The 27,096-nt window shown below is 36.9% G+C and overlaps 2 protein-coding genes across 3 annotated transcripts; one reads left to right on the top strand and one right to left on the bottom strand.

The window, feature by feature from the left end:
- Positions 1–1,993: 1,993 nt before the first annotated feature.
- On the bottom strand, positions 1,994–18,067 carry nagpa (N-acetylglucosamine-1-phosphodiester alpha-N-acetylglucosaminidase). The gene is made up of 11 exons (XM_052578276.1): positions 17,688–18,067; positions 16,120–16,602; positions 12,951–13,090; positions 12,678–12,786; positions 11,626–11,754; positions 11,341–11,540; positions 10,726–10,773; positions 10,403–10,531; positions 9,716–9,847; positions 6,030–6,111; positions 1,994–4,911 (listed from the first exon to the last, which is right to left on the bottom strand). Exons 1-11 carry the CDS (start codon positions 17,756–17,758, stop codon positions 4,680–4,682), a joined length of 1,755 nt encoding a protein of 584 aa, XP_052434236.1. The 5' UTR covers positions 17,759–18,067; the 3' UTR covers positions 1,994–4,679.
- On the top strand, positions 17,966–26,840 carry LOC127974774 (NADH dehydrogenase (ubiquinone) complex I, assembly factor 6-like). 2 transcript variants are annotated; one of them, XM_052578277.1, is made up of 9 exons: positions 17,966–18,321; positions 18,927–19,026; positions 19,193–19,315; positions 20,669–20,725; positions 20,916–21,018; positions 21,877–22,010; positions 23,732–23,833; positions 24,753–24,809; positions 26,224–26,840. In XM_052578277.1, the coding sequence occupies exons 1-9, from the start codon at positions 18,092–18,094 to the stop codon at positions 26,350–26,352; spliced, it is 1,035 nt and encodes a 344-aa protein (XP_052434237.1). In that variant the 5' UTR covers positions 17,966–18,091; the 3' UTR covers positions 26,353–26,840. The 2 variants fall into 2 exon arrangements, with proteins under 2 accessions (XP_052434237.1, XP_052434238.1); XM_052578278.1 differs by lacking the exon at positions 17,966–18,321 and having other exon boundaries at positions 18,927–19,030.
- The last annotated feature ends 256 nt before the right edge of the window (positions 26,841–27,096 follow it).

The following is a 27,096-nucleotide window of genomic DNA, read 5'->3' as shown; positions in this document are numbered from 1 at the left end:
ATTTACTCTCCAAAACAAGGTCGCACCTGCTCACTCTGGGTTAAACCAAAAAGATAAGCCACAATCCACCCTGACCTCGGCAGGCCTTGTCTGAAGTGCTGTCAGAACATCCAGTCATTTAACTAACTGATTAAAATGTCAGTCAAGAGTTTGACTAGTTGGAAAAGTAACTTTTTGGATGAAGTAAGAGTTTATTGCATGCTATTTATTATTTGAGCATTTTTTAAATAAAATACATTATTGTATTATAAATTATTTAAAAAAGCTCAAAAAATCTGAACAAAACAGATGCCTAATTCCACCCTAACTAGGCTTAAGATTTCTAATCTATTGTCTGAACTGATTTTTATCAAACCCTGCCATAACAGAACATATTGTCCATTATGATTTCACAGCATTCCTGATATAAACAACATATTATCCACCATCCACCGTTCAGAGGTCCACACTCTGATGTAATTCTGTTAATGTTTAGGGCATGTACCAAACCTGTTGTGCAACAAACCATAGTCAAGTTCTTTAATTTGTGGTAAAATGAGCAAATGAAAACAAGGCTGAGGGATAGTAATGCAATATAATAGTTTTTGTGGTGGTCTTTATACAGGTCCACACATATATTATCAGTGGTAACTTTTGTGAGTCATTCTTTGATGTAATTAATACAAGTGTCCATGGATGACAAAACTCATATGTCATCGAATCCTTGTGGCATTTCCAGAGCCTCTTTTTCTGACGCAGCTTGATGTCAAAAAAGGAGTGTGACGTAAGAGTTTATTCACGAAAAGCACTATATACACAGACATAATCTCCGAAATGACCTGGTTTACTACCTGACACTTAGGTTAAACAAAGCAGTCTGAAAAATCAAACACATTGCATAAACTTACAATGGCCCCAAAATGTATTTGGAGGATATGTGACGCATGCATTAGATATATATTTAAAAAAAGACATTTACTTTCAAGAAATACTATCACCATCGCACCAAATCCATTTCAAATAATAATAAACCAACATGGAAAACCAGATTTGGGCACTTTCTGGCCATGTCAAATGTCATGAGCTACACCTGTGAACTTGAATTTAACTCAAAATGTACATGATTTAAACTGTGCCTTGAAAATTGTATCTACATTTTTAGTATACAGCAATTTGAAATTCTAATGCCATCCATGTAGACACAAATGTTACAAGAAAGCACTACAGTGAAGGAAAAATCTTCTGGAATGCATTTGTAATTGTAAACATACTTGCATGGCCACAGATGTCAATCTTTTGACTCCATTAAGAAAGTTCACTTGAAAGCAAACTGGTCTTATACCATCCGTAATCACATTGCAACACATTAGATTTATATAATATGAAAAGGCAGAGTGAAACTTAAAGCACATAAGGCCCATGTGTGACTGTTAGGGTGGAGGGATATTGGGAGTAGGGATGATGATGCAAAGAAGCATAGTGTGACATCTGGATAGAGGATTGCATCATGTAAAGAGGACAGACATGCAGGTGGAGGCACGAGCGTGTTTGTCCGTGAGATGTCAATTATGATATCCTGTCAGTCAGAACCTGTATGTCTTGTGGTTGTGTGAGACTGCATTAATAATGAGGCTTGCAAAGAAACTGCAGTTAAAATGCCGTAGGAATCTTGTGCCTCTAGAAATATTCCTCTGCATACCAAACACCTTAAAGCATGTATAAAAAAGTGAACGCATCAAGTTAATGTCTGAAACAACGACTGAAAAGCCCTGAACAATTTTTTATATATGTCAAATGAAGAAAGATATACTTTGTCATTGAATATAATGTATTATATCACACTAGCATGCCTTGAGGTGTACAGTATTCCACTTTTACTGTTGTTAAGATCGTGTCGTATTTTAGAGCTGGAGAGGAATGGATGATCCCATCCTTAATGCTAAATATGTCAGACAGATGAGTTGAGTAATGTAGTGGGAAAAAAGGGAAAATTCCAGACAATCATGAAAAACAATGACAAAGCACATGCACAAATGGCTTTTATTAGTTGTTTTGTTGGTTGGTAAAGTGACCTGTTTTGGGACCCATGGACTCGAAGAGACAGTCTCACATTTGCATTATGTTAAGAATAATGTTCCAAACATAATGCAAGGAGTTTAATAGAATAGGAAGTGACAAACAATGCTACTGACATGGCATTTAAATACTACTGACAAAGCAGCATAAAATTAAATGAAACCTGAAGAAGCACAAATATGTTCCTGAACACAATTTTCTATTGAACACACCCAGGAGAAACAGGCTTTTAACTTCTCTGGAAGAACACACCTTTCATTTGCAGTCTGTGCAATGACAACCAATTGTGTGTCCTTTAGTGACCTGACACATTCATTATCAATTCTATCTCAAAACAGATAAATCAGCAGTGTGTTTGTTTAGCAGCCTGACATGTATGAAGCAGTCACTCTTTATATATCCTCATATAACCTATAAAGTCAAATTTTAGTAACTAATTCAGTGTATAGAAAATATACATTAGGACTGTGAATGTATTTTGGGAGGGTGCTCAGTGGAAAACCAGCCATTTTCTGCACTAACATATATGCAATATAAAAAATAATTGCCATTTCTTATAGAAAAATCTCATAGTTCATATTTTGTTATAATTTTATTTCATACATTCATTGAAATTCGAAAGGGTGTCCACCAATGATCCTGCATGAACCCAAGACCAGAAATGGGTGAAAGTAATTACCAGGTCAAGCACATAGGTTAGGCTGTAACTAACCTCAATGTCAAGCCAACCTGAGAGCAACCAGACGATCTGAATTAGAGCGATCTAACATAACTTTAAATCAATCAAATACTTAATTGCACAAGGAATTGCACATGTTCTTTTTATAGCAATTACTATTGTTTAACAAAAAGACATACAACATAAAATCACTCAGAAGAAGTCAGCAGCCTCAGACACTGATCAGCATAATCACCGAACAGTGGACAAACAAGTACCCTTTTTAACCTGAGCGGCATCTGCCTTGATTAGATTGAAATAAAATAAAAAATGTATTAAAAACCTGGATTAAAGTCTTTGTAACTGTCAATGCGATCAGCATGGAGGTTGCTCCCAGTGAAGAAGATATGCAAAGCATGCAGTGAGCTAGGTGGAAGTCAATAAACGGTCAAATGTTTCACACCGCTGACAAACACCTTTCACTATTATATATTAAATTATATTTCTGTAATTCTGTAACTAAAGACATCACTTTGTGGGTGATTTACAAGCTATATTTCACCTCAGAATATCAACTAGAAAAATATATATATTTTGCAGAATAACATTATTTTTTAATTACAAGTGAGCAAATTTACCCCAAAATTCTCATTATCGTAATGTATCTAGGTGTTTTGCTTTCACTGTATTTTATTTAAATTAGCATATATTAAAGAAAGTACAAGCACTACCAAATTGAATAAATAATTACATTTTTAAGGGGAAAAATATGATTCTTTATTCGGCTGATTTGGGAATTTAATAAGATCTGGAACGTTTTGACAGGTTTAATGAAATTCATCCGTCGACATGTCTCTGTGTTTGCCAATGAAACTTTGAAACTCTTAAAACAAGACAAGCCTAGATCTATTTGAATGCTAAACAGGAAACAACAGAGGAACTACACACTCGAGTAAATGTTCCTCTTCCATAATATTCATGTCATGTTTCAGAGTGAAAACAGAACCTGAACAAAATACTTTACTCAAATCTCTTCCCAAAGCCTAGATTCACTGCTTCAGAACAGAGAAGAAGGAGATAGAAGAAAAAAAGAGCATCTTTGAGCAAGGCATAAAATAAATGTCCTTCTCTTGCTTTTCTAGTGAGGGTGAGAAAACAGTCCAGGCCTTGATATATATATATATATATATACACACACACACACACATAGAAACACGATATGAAATATATATATATATATATTTCATCTGGCAGGAGTTGGCAAGGCGTTTACAGAAACAAAAGGGCTGAGGGCTAGAAATCTAAATAAACTGAATGACCTCTAGAGCCACAGGAGGAAGAAAAATCATTCAATAAAACGGTTTCAAAATAGCAGTTTGGCAAGTTCCTGCAGGAAGGATTTTTTCAAAATGAGTCCATAGTTCAAAACACGTCTGTTGCTACGGCAACAGGTGGGACAACTGGGCCATTCTGTCAATAAAAAGGCTTTGTGGTGATATTGCTTCTCTTCTCATCTGAAGACCAAAATAAAAGTCTTCAATGAGGTCAGTGAAATAGTATTTTAAATTATGAAGGATGTCACTTGAGGAACTGGTTCTTACATTGCTAGCAGCTAATATGAAAGTGTACAAAAAAAAACAAACAAACCAAAAAAATAGCAAACTGCACAATCAGGGCATTTGGCATGTGTGAGAACTGCCTCCTACATGTGAACGCATTGAGCCGCGCAGACAGCTGTTTGGATGCTAACACCCATCCCATTGTCCATCATCGCCAATTTGGGCGCCCCAATCCAAAGACGAAGAGGCGCTTCCAAAAGCTCATCGATTCACAGCAAGGGGAAAAAAAAAACCCTGTCCTCGTCTTCAGACTAATGAGGGCTTGTTCTGGCTAGCTAGCTCGCTTGCTCTCTGCTGGATGGCACACTTGCATAACCCTGCACAAATGCATACATTTTGAAACATGGTTATGAGGAGTCTTGCGAGTCAGAGTCTTCTTGCTGAAAAAGAACTTTCCCAGACTTCATCCCCTGTCCTCTGCTTCGCTCCATGGACCCGTTGATCTCTCCAAGTGGCAAGTACGAGTAGTCTGCCTTTTGCCCACGCGCTTTGCATTTTCTGCACGTCTGGATAAGATTACCGGCCAGGCTGGCCAGCAGCAACGTTGCCAGGATAGCGGAAACAACCAACCAATTTTGTCTGCAAACATAAACAAAACACTCTCAGGGGGAGGAGTTGCACTTTGACCTCTGACTCCACCGCTGCTGCCCGCAGCCTCCACAAAGCACTTGACTGCAACCAAGGCTACACTGTACAATCCCTTTCTTACATGTGAAAGGCCGAGCTGACTATTAAATTAATCTGTGCCACTCCGCTGCTACAGAGCTGTTTAACAGTACAGTCGGGGGGAACTTGGTTCAGATTTGTCAGAAAGCCCGTTCTGTTAAACAAGGGCCAGGAATTTGTCAGAGTGAATTTCCATGGCAATAGTCAAGTTACTCAAACACGCAGATAGAGAATGGTATAAATGACAAGTTGTTTGAGTCTCATGTTGTGGAAACTGTGGCTTTAAGTCATAGGAAAAACATGTCCTATAATTGTATCCAACATTTAGTTTTTAAAATAGCAATATTCCCCCTATGAAAATTTACCAGAGAGGATCACTAGAATGTTCTAAACAAAAACGCACCACTGTGATTTTATCAAAACCACCTGTCCTCAGTCGACAATTCAATGCATTTCACATAGATTAACATATTTATATTAGGGTAAATGTATACATTATTTATAATATATATAAATATATATTTTATAAATATATATTATTTAGTATTATATATAGTAACAACATTATATATTACTAAATATAATATTATTTTGATAAATATTTTAGTCTTATCAAATACTGAGTTAGTCTTAAATTATATTTTCTGTTTCATATCATATCATAGCTCTATTTCAGAAATTATTTTGGATTTTTAGACACATTGTCTCATTTAGACAAGGACTGATTATAAACAAGAAACACCAGAAAAACAAAACAGCTTCTGGATTCAATATACAATTGCTATGTAAAATTAGTCATATATTAATTCTATTTTTTTATTATAATTGCATACATGCTACACCTATAAATATTCATAAAAAGTATTTTGCTCATGAAAGTACACATGGTTTTTGTATCTGACAGTACTGACTCAAAGTAAGTAATTAAGGTTGACAAAATTTTATGTTTTGTCTTATTGTTCATGAAGTGGTGAGAGGACACGTTGGCTGCTGTTATGGTGTGTGTGTCTGTGTGTGTTTGGAGCTCTTACTCAGATAAATATGGTTTTGGAGCATGAGCCTTCTCCTCTTGTCTCCATTCCGTCCACATCTGGGTAGCCAGGCAGTGACCAGCTGAAAGATTGTGGGAAAAAAACAACAACAACGTTTTTGAATCAAATCCCTTGTTAGGACAATAACCCTCCATTACAGGCATATTTCACCTCTCCCCCTTTCCTAACTTCAGCTCTAATTGTGGGAAACAGAAGCGCAAGTGCAACTAATTTTTTCTGTGTGTGTTGGTAAATCAGTGTAGTGTCTATTACAGTCAATAAAAAATATTTTTTTATTTTCGATAAACATCCAAATGTGGCTGTAAAGTGAAGCTGCAGTCACACTGATGATAATTCAGAGAAGAAAATTTGCAGATAAGAAAAATGTCCATCGTTTATGGCCAAGAGTGTAGTGATGTTTAGTGATGTAGCACAGCTCACACGGAAGACAGTTTCAAAACAAGCAGCTTTATGTTGGTCAACCCCCAAATTTAAGTGACCAACTTGAATAGGTTTCAAAATCTGCGAAGGGAAATCTTTCGCACACACATTGAAACCTGTTTTTATACATGTCTATGATTAAAACACATGGATTCCTATTGGAATGACTGGATTTTGCCTGTTAAAATTTGCGGAAAGAGGCAAATGTGACCGCAACTTAATTCATAATGGACACTGATTTTTAATATATAATATTATTTAAGATGTATCAAGAAAATATTAAGATCTATCATATATACTTTTTCTTTTAAAGTTCAATTATAATATCAGTCAAACTTTTTGCACAACAACTATCTAAATGAAGCTTTTACGACCATTTGCAACATATTCGCAGAACCTTAAAATTAAACAGGTTTTCTGCACCCATTACTGTCTAATACAGGTCTAATACAGCCATGCACTGCCCTATTATTCACTTACAGATTTTGGAAAGCCTGTGTTAGATTGTGCAAGACTGCAAAGATCAGAGACCTTGCTAAAAATAAAGATTCCTTTTTGCAGTTCCAAATTCCAAAATTTGTATTTACATTTGGAGTTCAGAAAATTATAGTACAGAACGCAACATTTTTTACATGAAACATCAAGGAAATAGGGGTGCTCCGATCACGATCGGCCGATCGTTAATGCGCATCTCGTCAGTAAAGCCGGTTCTCTAATCAGCGGTTAATTCCATCAGGTGCCTGATTTCACATAGAGCAGCTGTTAGTACACAGAGCCGTTGTTAGCTGAGAAGATGCGCCAAAAAACGCTGAAAATTAACGTGATTTGCGCATCTTTTTTATTAACAACGGCTCTGTGTAGTAACAGCTGCTCTATGTGAAATCAGGCACCTGATGGAATTAACCGCTGATTAGAGAACCGGCTTTACTGACAAGATGCGCATAACGATCGGCCGATCGTGATCGGAGCACCCCTACAAGGAAAGATCCAACTGGATTTCAAATCTTTCACTTAGAGCAAACAATGGAGAAGGCGATCACCTAGAAGACCTAGAAGAGAATGATAAGCAGAAAGCGGTTCACGTGCACAGCAGATGGGATCGTTATGAGCCCGTGGTGTCAACGGATGGCCTGTTCCTGAACTCCAGTGAACAGGGGTTTGGGGTTTATTATTGCTCTGCAGGGAAGTCTGAGAATGCAGCTTCTTCTCATTTTAAAAATGACAGAGGTCAGAGAGTTGGGCTAGAATGAGCTGACAAGGTTTTTTTTCTGGTCTTGACACAAATAGTTTCTCTATGGCACGGGTCATCAGTAACACGAGGGGCTGCTGGGTAGACTGCAAGGTCTCTTTTCTCAACACTCCCTCAGCAAACACCCGGCAGCTTTGTTTATCACAGATTGTTTGAGGATGTGAGTGAGCAAGAGAGGTTGCAATCATGTGAGAGTGAATGAGCAAAGAGAGAGAGAGAGAGAGAGAGAGAGAGAGAGAGAGAGTAATCATCAGATACTTTGGCTGAATAAACCTTTGGATAAATTAATTGGAAATAACTTCTTATTAAATAAAGAAAAACCCTGACAGTGTGTGCATATGTTCCAAAATACAAATATTACTTGAAAAACTCAAGCCTAAATTTTTTTTATTGTGAATTATATTGTTATAAAAATGACATATCAAAATTGCCAATATATTCTTTTCAGGTTCAATTTTATCGGATTGTAGGAACAATTGGTTTTATGGAATTTGCATTCCGTATTTAAGCTTTTTTTATTATATATATATATATATATATATATATATATATATATATATATATATATATAAAAATTCCAACGAAATCAGCCCAAAGTTAAGTGGAAAAAGGCTGGTGAGAAATTGAGATCCATTATAGGTCCCCATATTGTAAAATGTTCTTGAGTTTTATTTTAGATTTTGAGATTATATATTTGCAGTATAATTACATTTTTATATATATTTTACAGCTCCTTTCTCAGGAGGTCTGCTAAGAACAGGTCGATTTTAGACGGTCTAATTAATATTCATGCGCCTGTCTTCTGATTGGCCTGTTGTTTTCTGAGTGACACACGGCCAGGCCAACCACAGGTAACTAAAGTCAGCCGACATCACAGTGCAAACCAGCACAGATTCAGCTACGTAACAAGCTTAACATTATATTGTTGTGATGTGTGGTGCCAGAATTGACGTAATACAGCCTCAAATTAGAAATTTGATTGCATATCTGCGGCCACTGCCAGACAAACAAACCAATGACAGCTATGGTTAAAAAGCGATAAAACGAGCGGACAGGACAGAAACGTTCGTCAAAAATGCTCGTGTTTGCAGTGCACACTTACTGAAAAGGTTCAATAAAGTATTGTCTTGTTGTTATGGACGAGTCTATAGATTTCTTGCCATATGTTTTTTTGCATCTCACGATGTCGTGTTTGACAAAATGTCTGTGAATGTGTATAAAACAACAAACTGACGATTAGCTGTAAAAATAGTTGCCTGCTGAAATTGAAATGTATATACATTTTCAACATGACGTGCTAGATAGACACGATGAGTTTGTCTTTACTATACACATTGTGATGTGATCTACCTTATAGTAACAATCCTGTCAGATCATCCATCCCTTGAGTGAGAGAGTAACGTTACGCTCGGCCAATCAGGTTTTGCTGTTAAAGTTAACCTTTTCGACATGTTTAGGTGCTGTTGTTGCTCAGTGCTCAGCAATGGCACGAACGCAATGTTGTCTGGGAGTTTGACAAAAGGAGGGTGGGACGGTGGGCCGTGCTCGGGATGGTGACTGAAGGAGGCGACTGTGTAGTTCTGACGTCAACTTTTTACAGAAGTCACAACGGTTCATGAAAAATCACAGCTACTTTAAGCAGGCTGTGTGCATTTTACTGTGGACTGAATGTTTTGAAATTTATATGGTAGTTAAATAGCCCCTAGACCTCAGTTATCATGAAAAAAAGCCAGGAAATTTCAACTTTGAAAATATGGGACCTTCAAGGCTACTATTTCAGGCAACTTGCATGCCATGTTCTACAGTAGAGAACTGTGGACCGACACTAGCATACACACACATATAGAAGAACAGTGAGGAATGCTGATGGCCGAAGCTAGAAGCAGATAGAGTTATGTGCTGAGAAAGTGTGAACATTAAACGGATCTATAGAGACGTCACACGGGGTATGTGTTGTTTACATGTCGTGTGAGTGCTAATAGGGGCTGTCCGGCACCTCTGTGTAGGCTGATGTTTCTCTCTCCTTGGTATGTGGTGTTGCAGCTTCCTGTGACCGCATCACATGGGCACATGTCATGGCATTGGCACGGCTGCTTGCAGTTCAGCCCGTAGAATCCAAGAGGGCATTCTGGGACGACAAAGAGAGCAGAGACACAGTTAAGATAATTATATTCTAAAACAGCAATGCATGCATAATTCTAGAAGGCATTGAAAGAAAGAAAGGTTCTGGAAACATCACTTAATATTTGTGTGTGTGTGTGAAGTATTTTTTGAGCGTATTTGAGTATGTTTTAAGTTTTGTGCTAACGTCAAACTGTTGGACTCAATGAAGAGCATTAGTTAAGTATTTGCTGAGATTAAGTTCCTGCCAATGAACAGCGTTTCAAAGCATTGCAGCAAAAGCAATAAAATTTACATTCAACTGACACTTTCATCCAAAATATATAATTTATATATTATCTGTGTTTTATTTGTCTCTATGTATTGGAAGCTTGTGACACTCTAAAACAAATTCCTTTTATGTGCAAATGTACTTGCCAATAAAGCTCTCTCTGACGTATGTTTTTTGACATAAGTTTAGGCAACTCTTAAACATACATTTGGAAACATAATCGCCCCTGTTAAAATATCAAATGTGCATCTGTTGATATTTCCCGAAAACATTTGAGATTAGACTGCATACCTTTCTCACAGAAATCTCCATGGAAACCAGCAGGACAGGTGCACCGTCCGTGAACAGAATCACATGAGCCCCCATGTGCGCATGCACATGTTTGATTGCAGTCATCGCCATAGAAACCTGCTGCACATACTGTGAGGATACAGACAGATGTTATTCATTGTAGAAGTATAAGCATTTTGGTTAAAAATAACCAATCACTGCTGATTTTAATAAATTCATATATAAGAGTAAATTACTAAATGTAATGATCTCCCAAGTAAAGAGCCACTCAGATAGTTTGATCTTTAGAATCTGCATGACAGCCAAGCTGATTTTGCCCTTACCTTGGCTACAGTTTGAACCCATCCATCCAGCATCACACACACATCCATCTGTTCAGAGAGAGGAAAAACAGAGAGAGAATTGTAGTTAAAAAAAAATTATACTACCTTAAATACAAGATAATTTTTACTGTTAAAAACATTAACTACAAACAATATGTATGTTTTCAGCAATAAATTTAATCTAGTGTAAAGGATGTAGTTTAAGCTATCAAATGTCAAAATCAAATGTCACCTTTATGTATCAATCATTAGAAAGGTATTCATCGTAATGCATTATATGTTTACTTAACTGAAACCAAAGTTAGAATGCATTATAATATTTGCAGATTCCTGGTTACATTTAAAATAGATCAATTTATGTGGCTACTTAGTCATGCATTTAGAGAAGCAGACAATGAATTTGTTATGATGAATAATTCTTAATGCGTTATATTTTCTCAAGATGTAACAATGAATAGAGGTGTTGAACTGTGGTTAGAATTATTCATGAGATCATAAAATGCATAACAGGGTGCATTACAAGGCTCAATCAATGTATTAGAAAAAGCTTCAAGTAAAGTGTGACCATAATGTCCTTTTGTGATATAAAGGAGTGTATGAGAGAGAGCAACTCACTCTCAGTGCAGATTCCATGCTTTCCACATTCAGTCTGGCATGTGAGATTGGCACATCCTGGGCTGCTCCAGCCCTGCTGGCAGACGCACCGGCCCTCCACGCAGTGCCCATGTCCGCTGCAGTCCTCCGGCTGGCACAGCCCCTCATGAACACACAACACGGTGGAAACCGGCCGTGGACAGCGCCACTCTGGAGTTTTGCTGAAAATGAAATGAGAATATTGTAATAAAAAAGCCAAACTCAGCACGCTGTTGTTGGCAAATGTGTAGTTTTGCATTTACACACCAGTGGTCTGAAGGGTAATTGGCCAGGGACCCGTTGAGGATATAAGTGGCCGAGCCGCCTCCATCCAGATTGATGGCGTTAATGACATTCTGTTCCTTCAAAAACTTTGCCACTTGCCAGAGGTTCATACTGCAAAGATAGCAGTTTAGTAAACATGTGTAAAAATAAACTGAACTAAACTGTACCTGAACTTCTGGTATGCATTAGTATGATGGATTTTAGATGGCCCACAGTGGTTTAAATAAAGGTTTTAAAACTAAGCTGAAACCCAAGTATTCTTATTAAAGTGACGTGACATTCAGCCAAGAATGGTGACCAATACTCGGAATTCGTGCTCTGCATTTAACCCATTCAAAGTGCACACACACAGAGCACACACACACACACTGTGAACACACACCCGATGCAGTGGGCAGCCATTTATGGTGCAGCACCCGGGGAGCGGTTGGGGGTTCGATGCCTTGCTCAAGGGCACCTAAGTCGTGGTATTGCCGGCCCAAGATTCGAATCCACAACCCTAGGGTTAGGAGTCAAACTCTCTAACCACTAGACCACGACTTCCCCGTACATTGCAATAAGAAATGCTGAAAACAGCCGTGCTTATTAATATTTGTGTGGAATCCATTATACATTTTTTTCCAGGATTCATTAATGAATAAAAAGTTCATAAGAACAGCATTCATTTGAAACTGAAATCTTTTGTAACCTTATACAATTCTTTACTGTCAATCAGTTAACATATCCTCACTTAAAATAAAATAAATGTTCGGACCCCAAACCTTAGAATTTTATTGTATATTATGATGTTTTATTGCAAGAGACATTGAGTTTCATTACAAGTGAACTCAAAGAAACCAAAAAAAGCTTGATTATGATTATACCCTCCCTGAATGAAAAAAAAAAAAAACATTCTGCTTTTGCATTGTCTTCTTGAGCAAGGTTCATTTTGGGTTACTTAGTGTTGTAGCATGCACAGACAGACAGAAGGGGAGGAATCAATGTTTACAGTGTTAAACAGCTGAGATCGGCTCCGGTTTAAAGTCTATTCTCACCCTCTTACACCAGTTTGACCATCGACGTGGAAGAGGATGAGATTGCCCTCTGCATCGTGACCTACTGCCGTACGGGCAGATATCACGTTCACAAAGTACTGGAATTGTCCTGCAATAGAAGATTAAGGACCTATTGAATGTTATAATATAATCTTGGAGCATAGATGTATTCAAAAACAACAGGACAAGTGCCTGAACTGCTGTTGAAAATACAGTTTTTTATGATATGGGGTGTATAACACTTTAGGGAGCCAGAATCTTGTCTAATCTTACCGGTCTCCTGTGTCTCGTCACATTCTGCCTGGATGCTCTCACTGATGTAGATCTCACCATTTCTCAGCAGCCACACCACCCCACTGATCAACTGTACGAAAGGGTTTACCTGATCCAGGATGTCATCCTCAGACAGGTAGCTAAGAAAATACACAAGAAAGAGATATAGCCTAAATAATGGTAACAAATCTAGGCTGGTAACTGAAAGGCTGTAGGTTCGGAGTCAAAGCATATAACGGGGTTGCTTTTAAATATGTTTTGGGAACAATTTTCTTTTCTGAGTTGATGCATCTCCTGGTGGGGTGGGATGTTAGCTTCATTCATTTAATCAAAAGAAAGTAGTGTTTACTTAAAATAAGTGTTTTCTATTTAAATATTTTTAAAGCATAATTGATTCTTGTGGTGGCAAATTTTTAGCAGCAAACACTCAGTATCAAAGGCCACATGGTCCTTTAGAAATCATCAGAAATCATATTATGATTGCCGGACAGTTCTGCATAATTTCATGATGTGTTGAAGAACATGATTTTTTTTCCCCGTGTAACATTATGAATGTATTGTTAATGTAAAACTGTATTTTGATTTAAAAAAAAAAAAACACCTTACTGACTCAAGCTTTTGATTGGTTGTGTCCACTACACTAGATAGACTGCATTATGGACTAAAGCAATGAAAGGCACTTTCAAAACAAATACATTCTAGCAACTTCCTTTACAGTAGAAGCTGTCTGTTTGGAAAGGTAACGAAGTATAAATATTATCACAACCTGCCACTTGCTACTTACTACTGCTAGCCAGACACTATTTTGGTGTTAGAGAAAGAGCATTTCCTTTCTACTGCCAACTAAAAGCCACAAAAAAATTTCTTTAACACCAGGCTGGTCCACAAGGTTTAACCTAATAATACCCATATTGTATTTCACACTAGGGGTGGTGAAAAAAATCGATTATTGATTAATCGCGAGTATGTTATGGACGAGTATGAATCGATTATTACATTTTCAAAAATCGATTTTTTTTTTTTTTTTTTTTTTTTGCATTATTTTATTTTGTAAAAAAAATTATACCGGGAGTTGAACGTCACGAACGCGCCCAGTTCCAGTTAGCAAGCAGCCAGAACAGGTGTGTAAAATGGAAAAACCAGGAGCGAGCAACCAACCGAACCACCCAGCTCCATCTGGGCTCAAAGCAAGCGTGTGGATTTATTTTGGTTTTCATGGCAGGAGCTCTAACCCTCTTGGCGCCATGGTCGAGTTTACTCGACAAGATGCGGCACTGAATAAAACGGCCGATTTTGTCAAATAGGGTGTCAAATTTCACGCGACCTCCCCTGCACCAGATAGCAGACATGTAATACTTAATCTCTGACTCAAAAAAACGTAATGCTCCTTAACAAAATCTTCGAGAGCGCATTGAATCAGTGCGAAAAAAAAGCGGAGCTAGTGTGAGAGTGAGCCATTTTAACTGACCAATGTTGTCAACGTCAGCGAGTATTGGCATTAGATTATTATTATTATTATCATTATTATTTTTATTATTATCTAATGGCATCAATAAAGCTTCAATAAACCCGCAATGAAGTGTTGGGACTTCTATTCGCGGACACTGATTCTGAAGGGGAATATCTGTATCCAGAAGATGACGGTGATATTGAAAGTGAAAGTACACCAAGCACAAACGGTGAATCCTTTGCCCAATGTAAATGGTCCTTTGCCAAATGTCAGAGGTGTGAACAATGTTTGCAGGGGTCGGAGTGTTCATTGCGAAATTATCAGGCGTGTTAGTGTTGCGGGGACGAGGTGGGAGATTTTTACTAGACATGTATATTTGTCTTCTGACCGCACCTCTCCGCAATCGCGGCGACAGTATTGTAGTGAAGACTTTGTCTAATGCCAGTGGATATGTTAAACGAGGTCGAAGTATTCATAGGACAGTTAGGAGGCAAGGTGGGGAGTCGCAATGACCCTGACAGTAGTCCGAGCTGTGCACACTCGGCGCGTGCGCGAGGCAGATCTGGCCGCGCTGCTCATAGCAGAAGCAGAGGCGATGTGACACGGGGCATAGATTTTGAACTAAAAAGGTCTTGTCTACTTGTGTTTGTGTGTCATATGAATAATATATATGTGCCCCATACATGGAATCAGAGTGCCTGCTGCATGTAGTAAACTGAAAATCCCAACCGCTACATGCATTCGGTTTGTTTCTACCATTTATTAGTAATGATTTACACAGTTTGTTTACTACTTACTGTTGTGAAATGGAAAATCAATAATCGTTAATCGAGAATCGTTAATAATCGAAAATCGACTGTAATCGAATCGGGACTTCAATAATCGTAATCGAATCGAATCGGGAAATCAGACAGATTAACCACCCCTATTTCACACTGGATAAAAGTGAGAACTAAATGAAAAATAGTAATTAGCAAAAAGCAAACATTAATAATCTCTTACTAAACTGGCTAACCAAGTGCACTATTTTATTCTCTATTGACTATAGGCTGCTTTGAATTCCTTAAAGCTCATCAAGGTGAATGTCAACATATGCAATATAAACACCTTATCTAACGTCAGAATATTCCGGTTAAAGGCCTTTAACGTCATAATGAATGACTGACCATACACTCTGGGTACATAGTGTTCCAAAGTACTGCCTATTATTAAGCGCACTGGTGCATTGTGCAATATTGCCATGTTTTTGTAAAGTTTCTATTTTAGGAAACAGATGTTCTAGGGGCCCTGTATTCCCACGAACACTTCCTCCAAATTCTGCACCCATATTTAGGCTGAGGTTTGTTACAGCACCCTGCAGTGCAGGAAACCACTTTGTGCTTAAAGATGTATGCTAACTTACAATGTAGCAGTGCACTCAAGTAAACTCTACTAAATATCTTCTTTTGCGTTCCACAGACGAAAATAAGTATCATATGGCTTCAAAAAAAAAGATATTCAGAGAATTTTAATTTTAGGATGACCGATCTCTTTAAGGGTGTGATACAGATATAAAAGCACAGCTTAATTGTAGACAGGTCAAAAGTACACCAGCACCCAACCAGGAAAAGCCTATTGTTTCTTCAGTCTCCACACAAAAACAAACCATGTGGTATTGCAAAACATCACTCAAGCCAGGAGAAAGACTGTAGAGGATGAGACCTTTGGCTGTGTCCTTACCCAAACACTAGCGTCCCATCCTTTCGGATGCCAAACTGAGCATTTAGAATTCCTCCACTGTTCCTCACCAGTTTCCCATCACTTATGACATTCCCCAAACACTGTCCGTTTGCAGTGTCAAAGAAGCCTCCATTCTGGGCGACGAGGCACTTTCTAGTTTTGGCAGTGAGCTCCACCAGTTCTCTGTGACTCCACCTGCACCCTCCAGGGCCTCCTGGTTCCAGAACGGACACGGATCTCAATGGGTCATGAACCTCTGTGATGTGGCCGCTCGCCCATCTGTGAACACCAGAGTCATCGGTGATGTCGGAGATGAATATATTTGACTTGAACACTGGAGAGTTAGAGTGTTTGCTTGCTGCCCAGGTTTCGTGGGTTACATTTCCATGAGAGACGGGCTGACAGTCCCTCACATGGCGGTGGGAATGAGATGGGCCGTGGGATTTGGAGTAGGGTAACAAGAGATCGTCATCCGAAGAATGTCTGTGGAAAATGAACATGCTTATATCAGAGAAATAAAGAGCAAATTGTGTTTGTTAAGCTAGTTAGGTTAATTTGGAGCATGTGTAACTGATTCCGAGAAAATGAATCCCTCTTCTAGATCTCAGCATGTGGATGTGGTTCATTGTTCTGTTGAGTAAGGACATTTTTATGTGTTCATGTTTCTTTCATAGACACCTGTTGTGTTGCATACTTCTCCATCTAAACCCAACACAATTATCGGAGAAAAAAGGAGGTTGAGGAGCAGCAGATGTTTGATTGCGCAATCCTTATGCAAGTCTAGGTTCAGAATGTGATTGCTGGGATCCTCTTACACTAATGCAAATTCAATATGCAAATTAACTGTAGATTCAGTTGGGAGTGCTGTACTGTACTGCAAGTGTGTGTATACAAGAACTAATGAAAACTGCAGTTAATACAATAATGCTTAAAATAACCATTTATTATTCTGCAAATTTATCTCAAAGTTTCTATATTAGGAGAATTAATTTAAAAAATAGACAGCAGGAGACGCTGTTGTTAAAGTCTTATTTTGGTAACTTTAAAATAATGTTAATTGACAAAATAAACAACATATATATATATATATATATATATATATATATATATATATATATATATATATATATATATATATATATATATATATAAAAACTTGTACACAAATAAAATTAAAACTTTAGCGACTCCTGGACCACTAGGGTCATCAAGATTTTTTTCTTATATCCGTTTGCAAACCCTAGGTCTGTCAAAGAGACAGGTAATATATAATGTTAAATACTACAGTTTATGAATGGCACTCTAAAACTGACATCATCTTTAAGAGAAGCAGCAACCATATATTTTTCTTTCACGTGCAATAATTAGGCAACTAATGAGGTATGAAACTGAAACCTAATTATAAAGTCTTTTAGAATAAAAAGTCAATTGCAATAGATTTTCAAAATAAGTCAAAACTGCTGAACTCGAGAAAAACAGGCCACAATTCATTCTAAATCTCCATCCAAGCCAGGGGTTTGCAGACATTCAACTTCAAGAGTTTTGATCATCAACATACACGTCCTTACCGGAGGTCTTTGCATTGAGACAAACATACTCCTATATATATAAGAACGAAATTCACATACGATGTTGCCATAAGACATACGTATTATACAATCAAACAAAATGCAATAGAATAAAGTTACTGTCCCGTTTATAATCCGTCTTCTTCGACGAAGGACTTTCACATGTGCTGGTCATGTGATGCAATTCACGTGATCAACAGATTTTAGCTGTCATTCATTTTTTCGCTCTCTGTAAGCGCAAACAACTGTGCAAAAACATTGAATGTATCTAAACTTCATCTAGATGAAGAATTATTAAATGCTAAATGTCACGAAAGTAGTATGGTTCACTCCGAAACGAACCTTCGATTTGCTTTTGAGCGGAACGTACTATCAGAAGTGCTTGCTTACGGGGGAGTTGTGATATGACGCACACGCAAGAGGAGATCAGAACGTACAGCTCAAGGATACCCAGATGCATGCATTTTGCAATGGCATCCAGTATAAACATAAAGAATGGACTTTTAACAACCAAAAATTCTCTCCACATAAAGATTCCCTATCCCACATTTATACAGAGGCCAGCAGAGATCAAATGCTCAAGAGCATTAACAACAGGACAGCACAATGAACAGTACTGTATTGATGTTGTAAGGTAAGTTATTGGGTTAGTAGATTTACTTTTAGTAGTTTCATCATGTATCCCAGAATACCTTTCTGTCTTTATGTTAAATTGAATAAGAATATGGCGTGACGCTTTTTAAGTAATAATGTAAAATGCATTACATTTTGTTGTGATTAAAGTTCATGGATAAAATGGATGTCAGTTTTTAAAACCAATGCTAGACGTGTCTAGTTAATGTCTCTGTACAGATAATGAAAAAAGAGAAAACTTTTCATAAAAAATCTGAAATGCATTATGCATAAATAATGTATGAATTCATGTTCTGGGACTTTTTTAAATGAGGAAAGCGATTAATTTATGTCATAAGTGTGTAAATTCAGTGTACAAGGAAATCATTTCAGTACTTTTAAGACATTAAATCATTTGAATCTTTAAGAACTTGGCAAATATGCTTTAGGCTAGATAATCTCTTTTTTTATCATTTGAGAAGTCTTTTTGTCACTGACCCTTATAAAGTGGTTTATATGTAATAATTGCCATGCCTACAAAAATGTCAGTCTCTATTTAGGCTTATTTAGTTTTGTAAATGTAGGTTGTTGACACTAGAGTGAATAACACTGGACTGTCATCAACAGGAAGAGGGACTATGAGGGATTTTTGTGTTCATTGCTTTTTCCTGAGGCTGTTCGTCGATCTGCACTGGCACTGAGGGCGTTCAATGTAGAACTGGCACAGGCAGGTATTCCAGATAATGAGTGCAGCAATGCACAAACTCATTTAGTCAGTTTGGTTTAAGCTAATTTACTTTTTGTACAGATATAAGAATCATAGTTTGAAAACCAACTTGTGAGACATAGAAGTGCCTGAAAAACTCATATATATTTGCGGCTTCTTTTTTCAGATTAAGGACTCTGTTTCTCAGAAAACCATTGGTTTAATGCGAATGCAGTTCTGGAAGAGTGCTGTAGAGGATATTTACAGAGATGACCATTCAGCCCAGCCCATCAGTGCAGAACTGTGGAGGGTGTGTCTTCTTTCTATAAAAGAAAATTTGTCATAATTTACATTAAAACTATCATTCAATAGTTTGGAGTCATTACGTTTTTTCCCCCCAAGACTTTAAAGGGTTAGTTCACCCAAAAATCTAAATTATATCATAAATAACTTGTTCCAAACCCGTAAGACCTCCGTTCATCTTCGGAACACAGTTTAAGATATTTTAGATTTAGTCTGAGAGCTCTCACTCCCTCCATTGAAACTGTGTGTACGGTATACTGTCCATGTCAAGAAAGGTAAGAAAAACATCATCAAAGTAGTCCATGTGACATCAGAGGGTCAGTTAGAATTTTTTGAAGCATCGAAAATACATTTTGGTCCAAAAATAGCAAAAACTATGAATTTATTCAGCATTGTCTTCTCTTCCGTGTCTGTTGTGAGATTTCAAAACACTGCAGTTAAGTGATATCAGGTTCGCGAACTAATCATTCGATGTAACCAGATCTTCTTGAGTCTCCAATAAGCAATAATCCACAAATGACTTAAGCTGTTAACTTTTTTTATGTGGCTGACACTCCCTCATTTGTGGATTAATGCTTATTGGAGACGTGAACCGTTTCAAACGATTCAGTTCGATTTGGTGAACTGGTTTAATTCGTGAACCGGATATCACAAACTGCAGTGTTTTGAAATCTCACAACAGACACGGAAGAGAAGACATTGCTGAATAAATTCATAGTTTTTGCTATTTTTGGACCAAAATGTATTTTCGATGCTTTAAAAAATTCTAACTGACCCTCTGATGTCACATGGACTACTTTGATGATGTTTTTCTTATCTTTCTGGACATGGACAGTATACCGTACACACAGCTTCAATGGAGGGACTGACAGCTCTCGGACTAAATCTAAAATATCTTAAACTGTGTTCCAAAGATGAACGGAGGTCTTACTGGTTTGGAATGACATAAGGGTTAGCCATTAATGACATAATTTTGATTTTTGGGGGAACTACCCCTTTAATGCATTAAATGGCTCAAAATAGACAGTTAAGACATTTCTATTGTTACAAAAGATTTTTAATAATGCTTCAAATTAATGCTGTTTTTTAAACTCTTATCAAAGATTTGAGGAAAAAAGCTATATTTGTATTACTGTATCTTATGTCAAGTAAATGGAGACTTCTTTCAAAAACATTGGGAAAAAAACGAAACTTGGCAATCTCCAATCTTGGCAACAGTAATGATGCCCTTTGAACTTGTATGACTTTCTTTTTTCTGTCTAATTGAAAAATGTATCTATACAATGTCCAATGCTGTTTGGATCAAAGTCTTCTTCAAAACATTGGGCACTGATATACTATAACTGTTCTGTGTTCTCAGGCAGTGAGGAAACACACATTAACAAGGAGGTGGATGTTAAGAATTATATCTGAAAGAGTAAGTACTTAGATGTCTCCTAATATACGAGTCAAGAACATACTGGAAAGTTCTCTTTAAATAACTTTGACAGCTGTCGGAGACATGCGTTTCTAATTCTAGACATTAATCTGTCTTTCAGTGAGTCGGCATATTATGCACATTATACTATCCTCTGGCAATTGTATTAAAAACATTATGTTTTGAAAAGGAGAAAGATCTAGAGGACAAAGCATACAGGAACCTTCGGGAGCTGGAGGACTATGGCGAAAACACACAATCCTCTCTTCTTTACCTGCTTCTGGAGACACTTGGTGAGCAGACGCAGATCTCCAATTTAAAGAAATAGTTCTTTCAAAAATTAAAATTCTATCATTTACACATCCTCACATTATGGATTTGCTTTCCTCTGTGAAACACCGTTATCACCCTGATAAGTCAATTCATTGCTTAAATTTTGAAAGGAACTATTAAAATGTTATTATAGCTTAGTTTTATAATTTGTTGATTTGCACTGTGGGTTTGCAAGAATATTTCCAATGTACACTACCACTCAAAGTTTAAAGGTAAGAATTTTGAATTTTGAACTTTCTATTTTAATATATTTTAAAATGCTATTTATTTATTTATATATTTATATGAAATTATTCTAATATGCTAATTAACAGCTCAAGAAACATTATTATTATCAATGTTTAATAAAAACATTATCATTATTATTTTTTTTAAATGTGGTAAATTATTTTTAGGATTCTTTAACGAATGGACAGTTCAGAAGAACAGCATGTATTTGATTAAGAAATCTTTTGAAATATTATATTAATATTATGCCTTTACTTCACTTAACTTTTCATCAATATTTGTTTGGTTTTTTTTGACCCCAAACTTTTAAACTGTTGTGTAGTTTACATTTCCCCATCCTTCAAAAAGTCATAATCAGAAATTAGGCCACTGGTAATATGCTGCAGAAACTAAACTAAGGAATTCCTCAGACTAAGGAATTTTTGACTTCTGAGATGTTATTGTTTGAAAGGTGGGATATTAGATTTTTCATGATATGACTCGAAATATAATTTAAGAACGCATTTTTTTGATTAGCAAGACTATTTTACGCAAATCTGTTTTAAATTGGTCTCAAAGTTGTATGCATTGTGGATCTTTTTTTAATGTAGGTGTGAAAAATGTCCATGCAGACCATGCCGCAAGCCACATTGGCAAAGCCCAGGGCATCCTGACCTGCCTTCGGGCAACTCCCTACAACAGCAGCAGACGCAAGGTCTACCTGCCCATGGACATCTGCATGCTGGTGAGTAAATCTGCTATCAACCTGTCATCTCTGTTCCTGTCTGTAACTCCATGCTTTTCTAACATCAGAGGCGCTAGTGAAGGACTAGAGACAATCCATGTGCCAGTCAGTATATATGTGGGTGAAGCTGTCCACTCCAGTGCCCTCTCATCTGCTAAACCCAAACCCATTGGCTTTGTTTCAGCCATCTGTCACCATTTCAGCATGAACGAGCCATTAGAACTGGGATTTAGAAGATCTTGCCCTTAATGTAACTAAAGAAAAGAATATCATCTGTCGTTTATCCTCAACTAATCTCTGCTAGAGCCAGTGTACAGTATTAAAATCTAATTATGTTATGTATTGTTTGCCCTATGATTGCACATTCACCAAAAGGGGGCACTGTTGCTTCACCATAAACAACGTAGGCATGTTTCTGAGGTTAATAAATGCTCACTAAAACATAATTCGTTTTAAATAAATACTTCTTTATTTGTAGGTTTTTAAAGTTTTTGCTTCTTCATAGGTAATTATTTGATTGTAGCATGCGGACGTTCCTTAATAATTGTCTTTACTTATTGTTTTTTTAAACTTCCTTTCTTGAGGCAATAATGTACTTTTAAGTACACTTGTACTTTTAAACCTGTTATTGATGTCTTTAATATTGAATTGGATTATGTTGAATTAAAAAAGTCAGCAGAACTTTGAAGGTTTATCTAATTTGCAGTTGTTTAGAGAATATTTGCTCTAGGAATTGTAAACAATATTAATGTGCAACCTGTCGAGATTAGCCAAATATGTTTGTAAAACAATGCAAGGGGTATTTGTGGGTGCTTCTTTGTTAGGTAGACTGTAAATACAAGCCTCTGGGTGTATGCAAGCCATTTTTGTCAGTTTAAGGGCTCTGTTTGACGTGAAACCCCTGTTCAAGAATCAGAACAGATCAATGATAGCCTCCCGCCAGTTACACAGCCTGGTTATTCCTGATGTTGATTGTCTTGCCAATGCTTTATTCTGCCATACAGCTTTTGTTTGAGGAACAATTGGCTTTTAAATCAAAGCTTCTGCAGTATGTGTTTATTGATCACTTCACTTGCTATCGTGGATTTATTCGTGTTTGTTCATATGATCACAGTTGAGGCAGTGCAATCCAGGGGACACTTGAGTGATGAACGTATGTCACACTTGTTTGTTTATGTCTTCGTTTGAATCTGTAGTTTCCCACATATAACTAAGTGCAATTTCAGTAAACATTTATTCTGAAGAAGTCTTGGGATGCAGAATCGTAAACGGTTCACCTCATGTTCTGCATACAGATTGTCACGTTTTCATCCAGCATACTAATTTCTTCTGCTGTTCAAGTATTTTTGTTTAATGCTGGAAAATCTATAAAGATGAATCTCATGAAAACTCAAGAAATGCCTGGGTCGTATATCACCCCAAAGAACATTATGTATGTGTATATGTATGTGTATATAGATATGTATGCATATGTATGTATGTGTGTATGTATGTATGTATAGATATATATGCATATAAGTGTATTTGTGTATATATATGTATATTTACACAGAGTGCAGTCTTTTTTTTCTTTTACATTTTCGGTGTGTAATACAGGTGTATTGTTGTGATGGTGCCTGAAATATGGAGGGATGAAGAAAAGATTGTGGTATCATCAAGCTCATTTTTCTATCTATCAAGAGATGGTTACTGATAATGCATTTTCACTGTTTCTCACCCAGCATGGAGCATCTCAAGAGGACTTCATCCGTGGCAGCAGGGACCAAAACGTCAGGGATGTCATTTATGACATCGCCAGCCAAGCCCATGTCCATCTCCAGCACGTATGCAAAGCTCTTTACTTTAATATCTGTTGGTAGATGGGAGATGTTGACTGTGTGTTTGTTCCCTAGTAATTTTCAATTTGCATACTAACTTCATTAGATTTCTCAAGCGAAATCACCCCTCCTCCACCAGCAGCTCTGATGACCCTTGATTGTTGCCCTCTCCTCATTAATGAATGTATTAAAAGTCCAGTGTAACCACAGGGAATATCTCCAGGAAATGCTAATCGGAGAATTCGTCAGATATTGCTCACCCTGCTTTGCATATCTGGTCAGATGGTATGAATCAAGGTTAGCGCCACATGACCTTGGTGAGGACCACTTTTAAATCACAAACAAGGGCCAAACTGAAATTTTATACTTTTAATCAAACTTTTGATGAAACTGTGTGGGTTAAAATTTGTGTGAGTCATAAAAACATGTCTGAGTCACATTTCACCTCAGAATACCATATTTTAGATTTTTGTGATAGTTAAGCATGTTGCCCAATAATACTGAAATGCATTCAGATCTGTTTTTTGCGATTCCTATAATTCTGTGTGACGATTCTCGTTACTATACCACAGTAAAAAAAAAAAAATCTGTATTAATAAAATGAAAACAGTTATATATATACTATATTTTATACAATTCAGTTATTCTTACAAAATAATAGAACATTTATCCAGATTCAGATCAGAAAATGTACAACATATACTACCATTGGGCGTGATTATGGAACTGTCATGAAAATAAGTGCTACATTTTCAATGAAAAATTTGACTTAAAAATATGATGTGAAATATGATCTGGACATGTCCAGGTTTGTTTGACCTAATTTGATTCACTTAGTAAGGCTTTTGTAGTGTAGGGTACTATACAGCTCAGCTGTGAGAATCTTGTTTTTGATATCTTGACGCATTACTGCGCTGTCTTCCAGGCTAGATCATTCAGCGAGAACGTTCCACATGCGGCCATGCCCGCCTTCCTGCAAACGGTGAGTAATTTCATCTCTTTCAGCTCCTCTCCCCTCCCTACGCCTCACTAATGTGATGTGACACAGAGAAGCTCATGGCTTATCCTCATTCTGCCTCCAAAAGAGGCGGAGCCCCATTGAGCCTCATGACTCCTGCCCCCTAGAGGCACCACTACCAGCTCACGGTCTGATTACACATCTTAAGCCTTTTTTTACTCTTTTACAGTCATTTCTCTGTAAGGGAGCCCGCCTCGGAGGAGGAGAGGGAATAACTCTTAGTGTATTACGAGGCAAAGCATTGGGAGGCAGGCTGTAATTTTTGCCTGTTTGCAGACTCTTCAGTGTTTCAATTGCTTCGGCCAATGAAATGCTTTCTGTGAACTAAATGGCCTGTAAAGCATTGTTATATCACTTTATATTACTGTAATGTTCTGCTCTTACTTTGCATTTCCACATCCCTGTGTTTAACTGTCAGTCGCATTCTTTAAAGCCATCGTTTCCCTGCGGGCCATTTAGTGACACATTGCGCTCCACTTGCTTTGGCTGGTGTTATTCGTAACTGTGTTCTCATGAAAGGACTTTACTGTAAGCTTTGGCATTTGAGGATAGTATTTTTGTATTTGGGTTCATTTACAGTCGCAGGAAAAAGCATGTGAACACTTAGGTATTCTTCTTTTAAATTGTGAACTTAAAAATATTTTTATTGAGCTAGTCGGTTAAGTCAGTAGCCTAGGGATTCACATGTGTTTTTTTTCAGATGTGAATTTTTGTGGTAATTTTTTTTTTTTTTTTTTTGAGAAATTGAATGCTTTTATTCAGCATTTTAGCACGGAATAATAAAAAAAATATTATTTCAACAAAAATATTCAACTTTTTGCAACATTAATAATAAAAAGACATATTTCTTGATAACCAAATAATCATATTAGTATGATTTTTGAAGGATCATGTGAAATTGAAGACTGGAGTAATGGCTGCTGAATATTCAGCTTGTGGTTACAGAAATAAACAACATTTTAATGTATATTAAAATAGAATTTGGTTATTTTAAATTGTAATAATATTTGACTAATATTTCACTACTGTTTTACTGTATTACAGTTTTAGTTAGCATAATAGACTCAAAAACATTTATAAGTCTAACTGACCCCAAATTGTTCAACAGTTATGTTCAATGAAGACAAGAAAATAAAACAAATTGTGTATATATTATGACTTTTTCCTGCAGCTGAATCTCAACCCCACAATATCAAGATGATTGAAATAATTTTTTGTTGCTAGATTTTAAAAACGCATTGCTGTGTTTTGTCACCGTGTGTTACTTCCATTTTTGCCTTTGGTTCTATTTCTTTATACTTTTACGTTCTTTCAAAAATGTATTATCGTCCAGGCTTGCACAAAAGAAATGAAATGAATAGTGTGTTCGGTCCCTCAGGTTGTTTTGGAGGACTACCTGCAGAGAGTGAGGAAAGCAGACTTTGATGTGTTTCACCCCAGCCTACAAAAGAGGAATCCAATGCTGCCCCTTCAGCTCTATCTACGATCATGGAGGAAGATCTATTAATTCGTTTGATTAAATAATCCTCTGATTGTTGACAGATGAGGAAAACAAACCAAGCAGTTGTAATAAATCATCTAGCTTCTATATGATCAGAATGTTATAGTATTCCTGTCTTTTCCATGTCTGAAAGTAAAGTGTTTGATTACTCAATTTCCAAGCTTCACAGAAAATAACCACAATCAAAACAGACAAATTTAAATGTGTCTTAACTCAACAAATATAGAGATAGTACAAACTATGTCAAACTTAATTAGTGTTGGTGGCATGAATCAAAGCAAATATTTTCCCAACTTGGTCTGTGGAACTCGTTTGGAATAAATTCAATTATTTAAGACATTTGCGAAACAAATTGGCAACAATTTTACATATTTATAGGTGAGGAATGTGTCACATGCTTTTTCTGATAGGTAAGGTCAACCAAATATTTTTCATGCTGCAAATGTGATGCAAGGTGGCATATTTTAGTGGCACAATCATGATTTTATATAGTATAGTAGCCCTCCCACTGCCACAAAAGCTCTTATCTGATCGACAAGAAAACAACTCCAGGCTGTTTGTGACTGCTATTGAACTGCAGAGAATATTTTGCTGGGAGCGAGGTCCACTGTGTTGCTTTTCTTAACTCATTCAGGCGCTTTGATAGAAGACTGAAGGCAGTACAGTGGCATGCCAAAGTTTGGGAACCCCTTGCAGAATCTGTGTTAATAATTTTAACAAAATAAGAGAGATCATACAAAATGCATGCTA

This window comes from Carassius gibelio, chromosome B16 (genome assembly GCF_023724105.1).
Source record: "Carassius gibelio isolate Cgi1373 ecotype wild population from Czech Republic chromosome B16, carGib1.2-hapl.c, whole genome shotgun sequence".
Taxonomy (NCBI): Eukaryota; Metazoa; Chordata; class Actinopteri; order Cypriniformes; family Cyprinidae; genus Carassius; species Carassius gibelio.
This window is presented reverse-complemented; position numbering and strand designations above follow the sequence as displayed.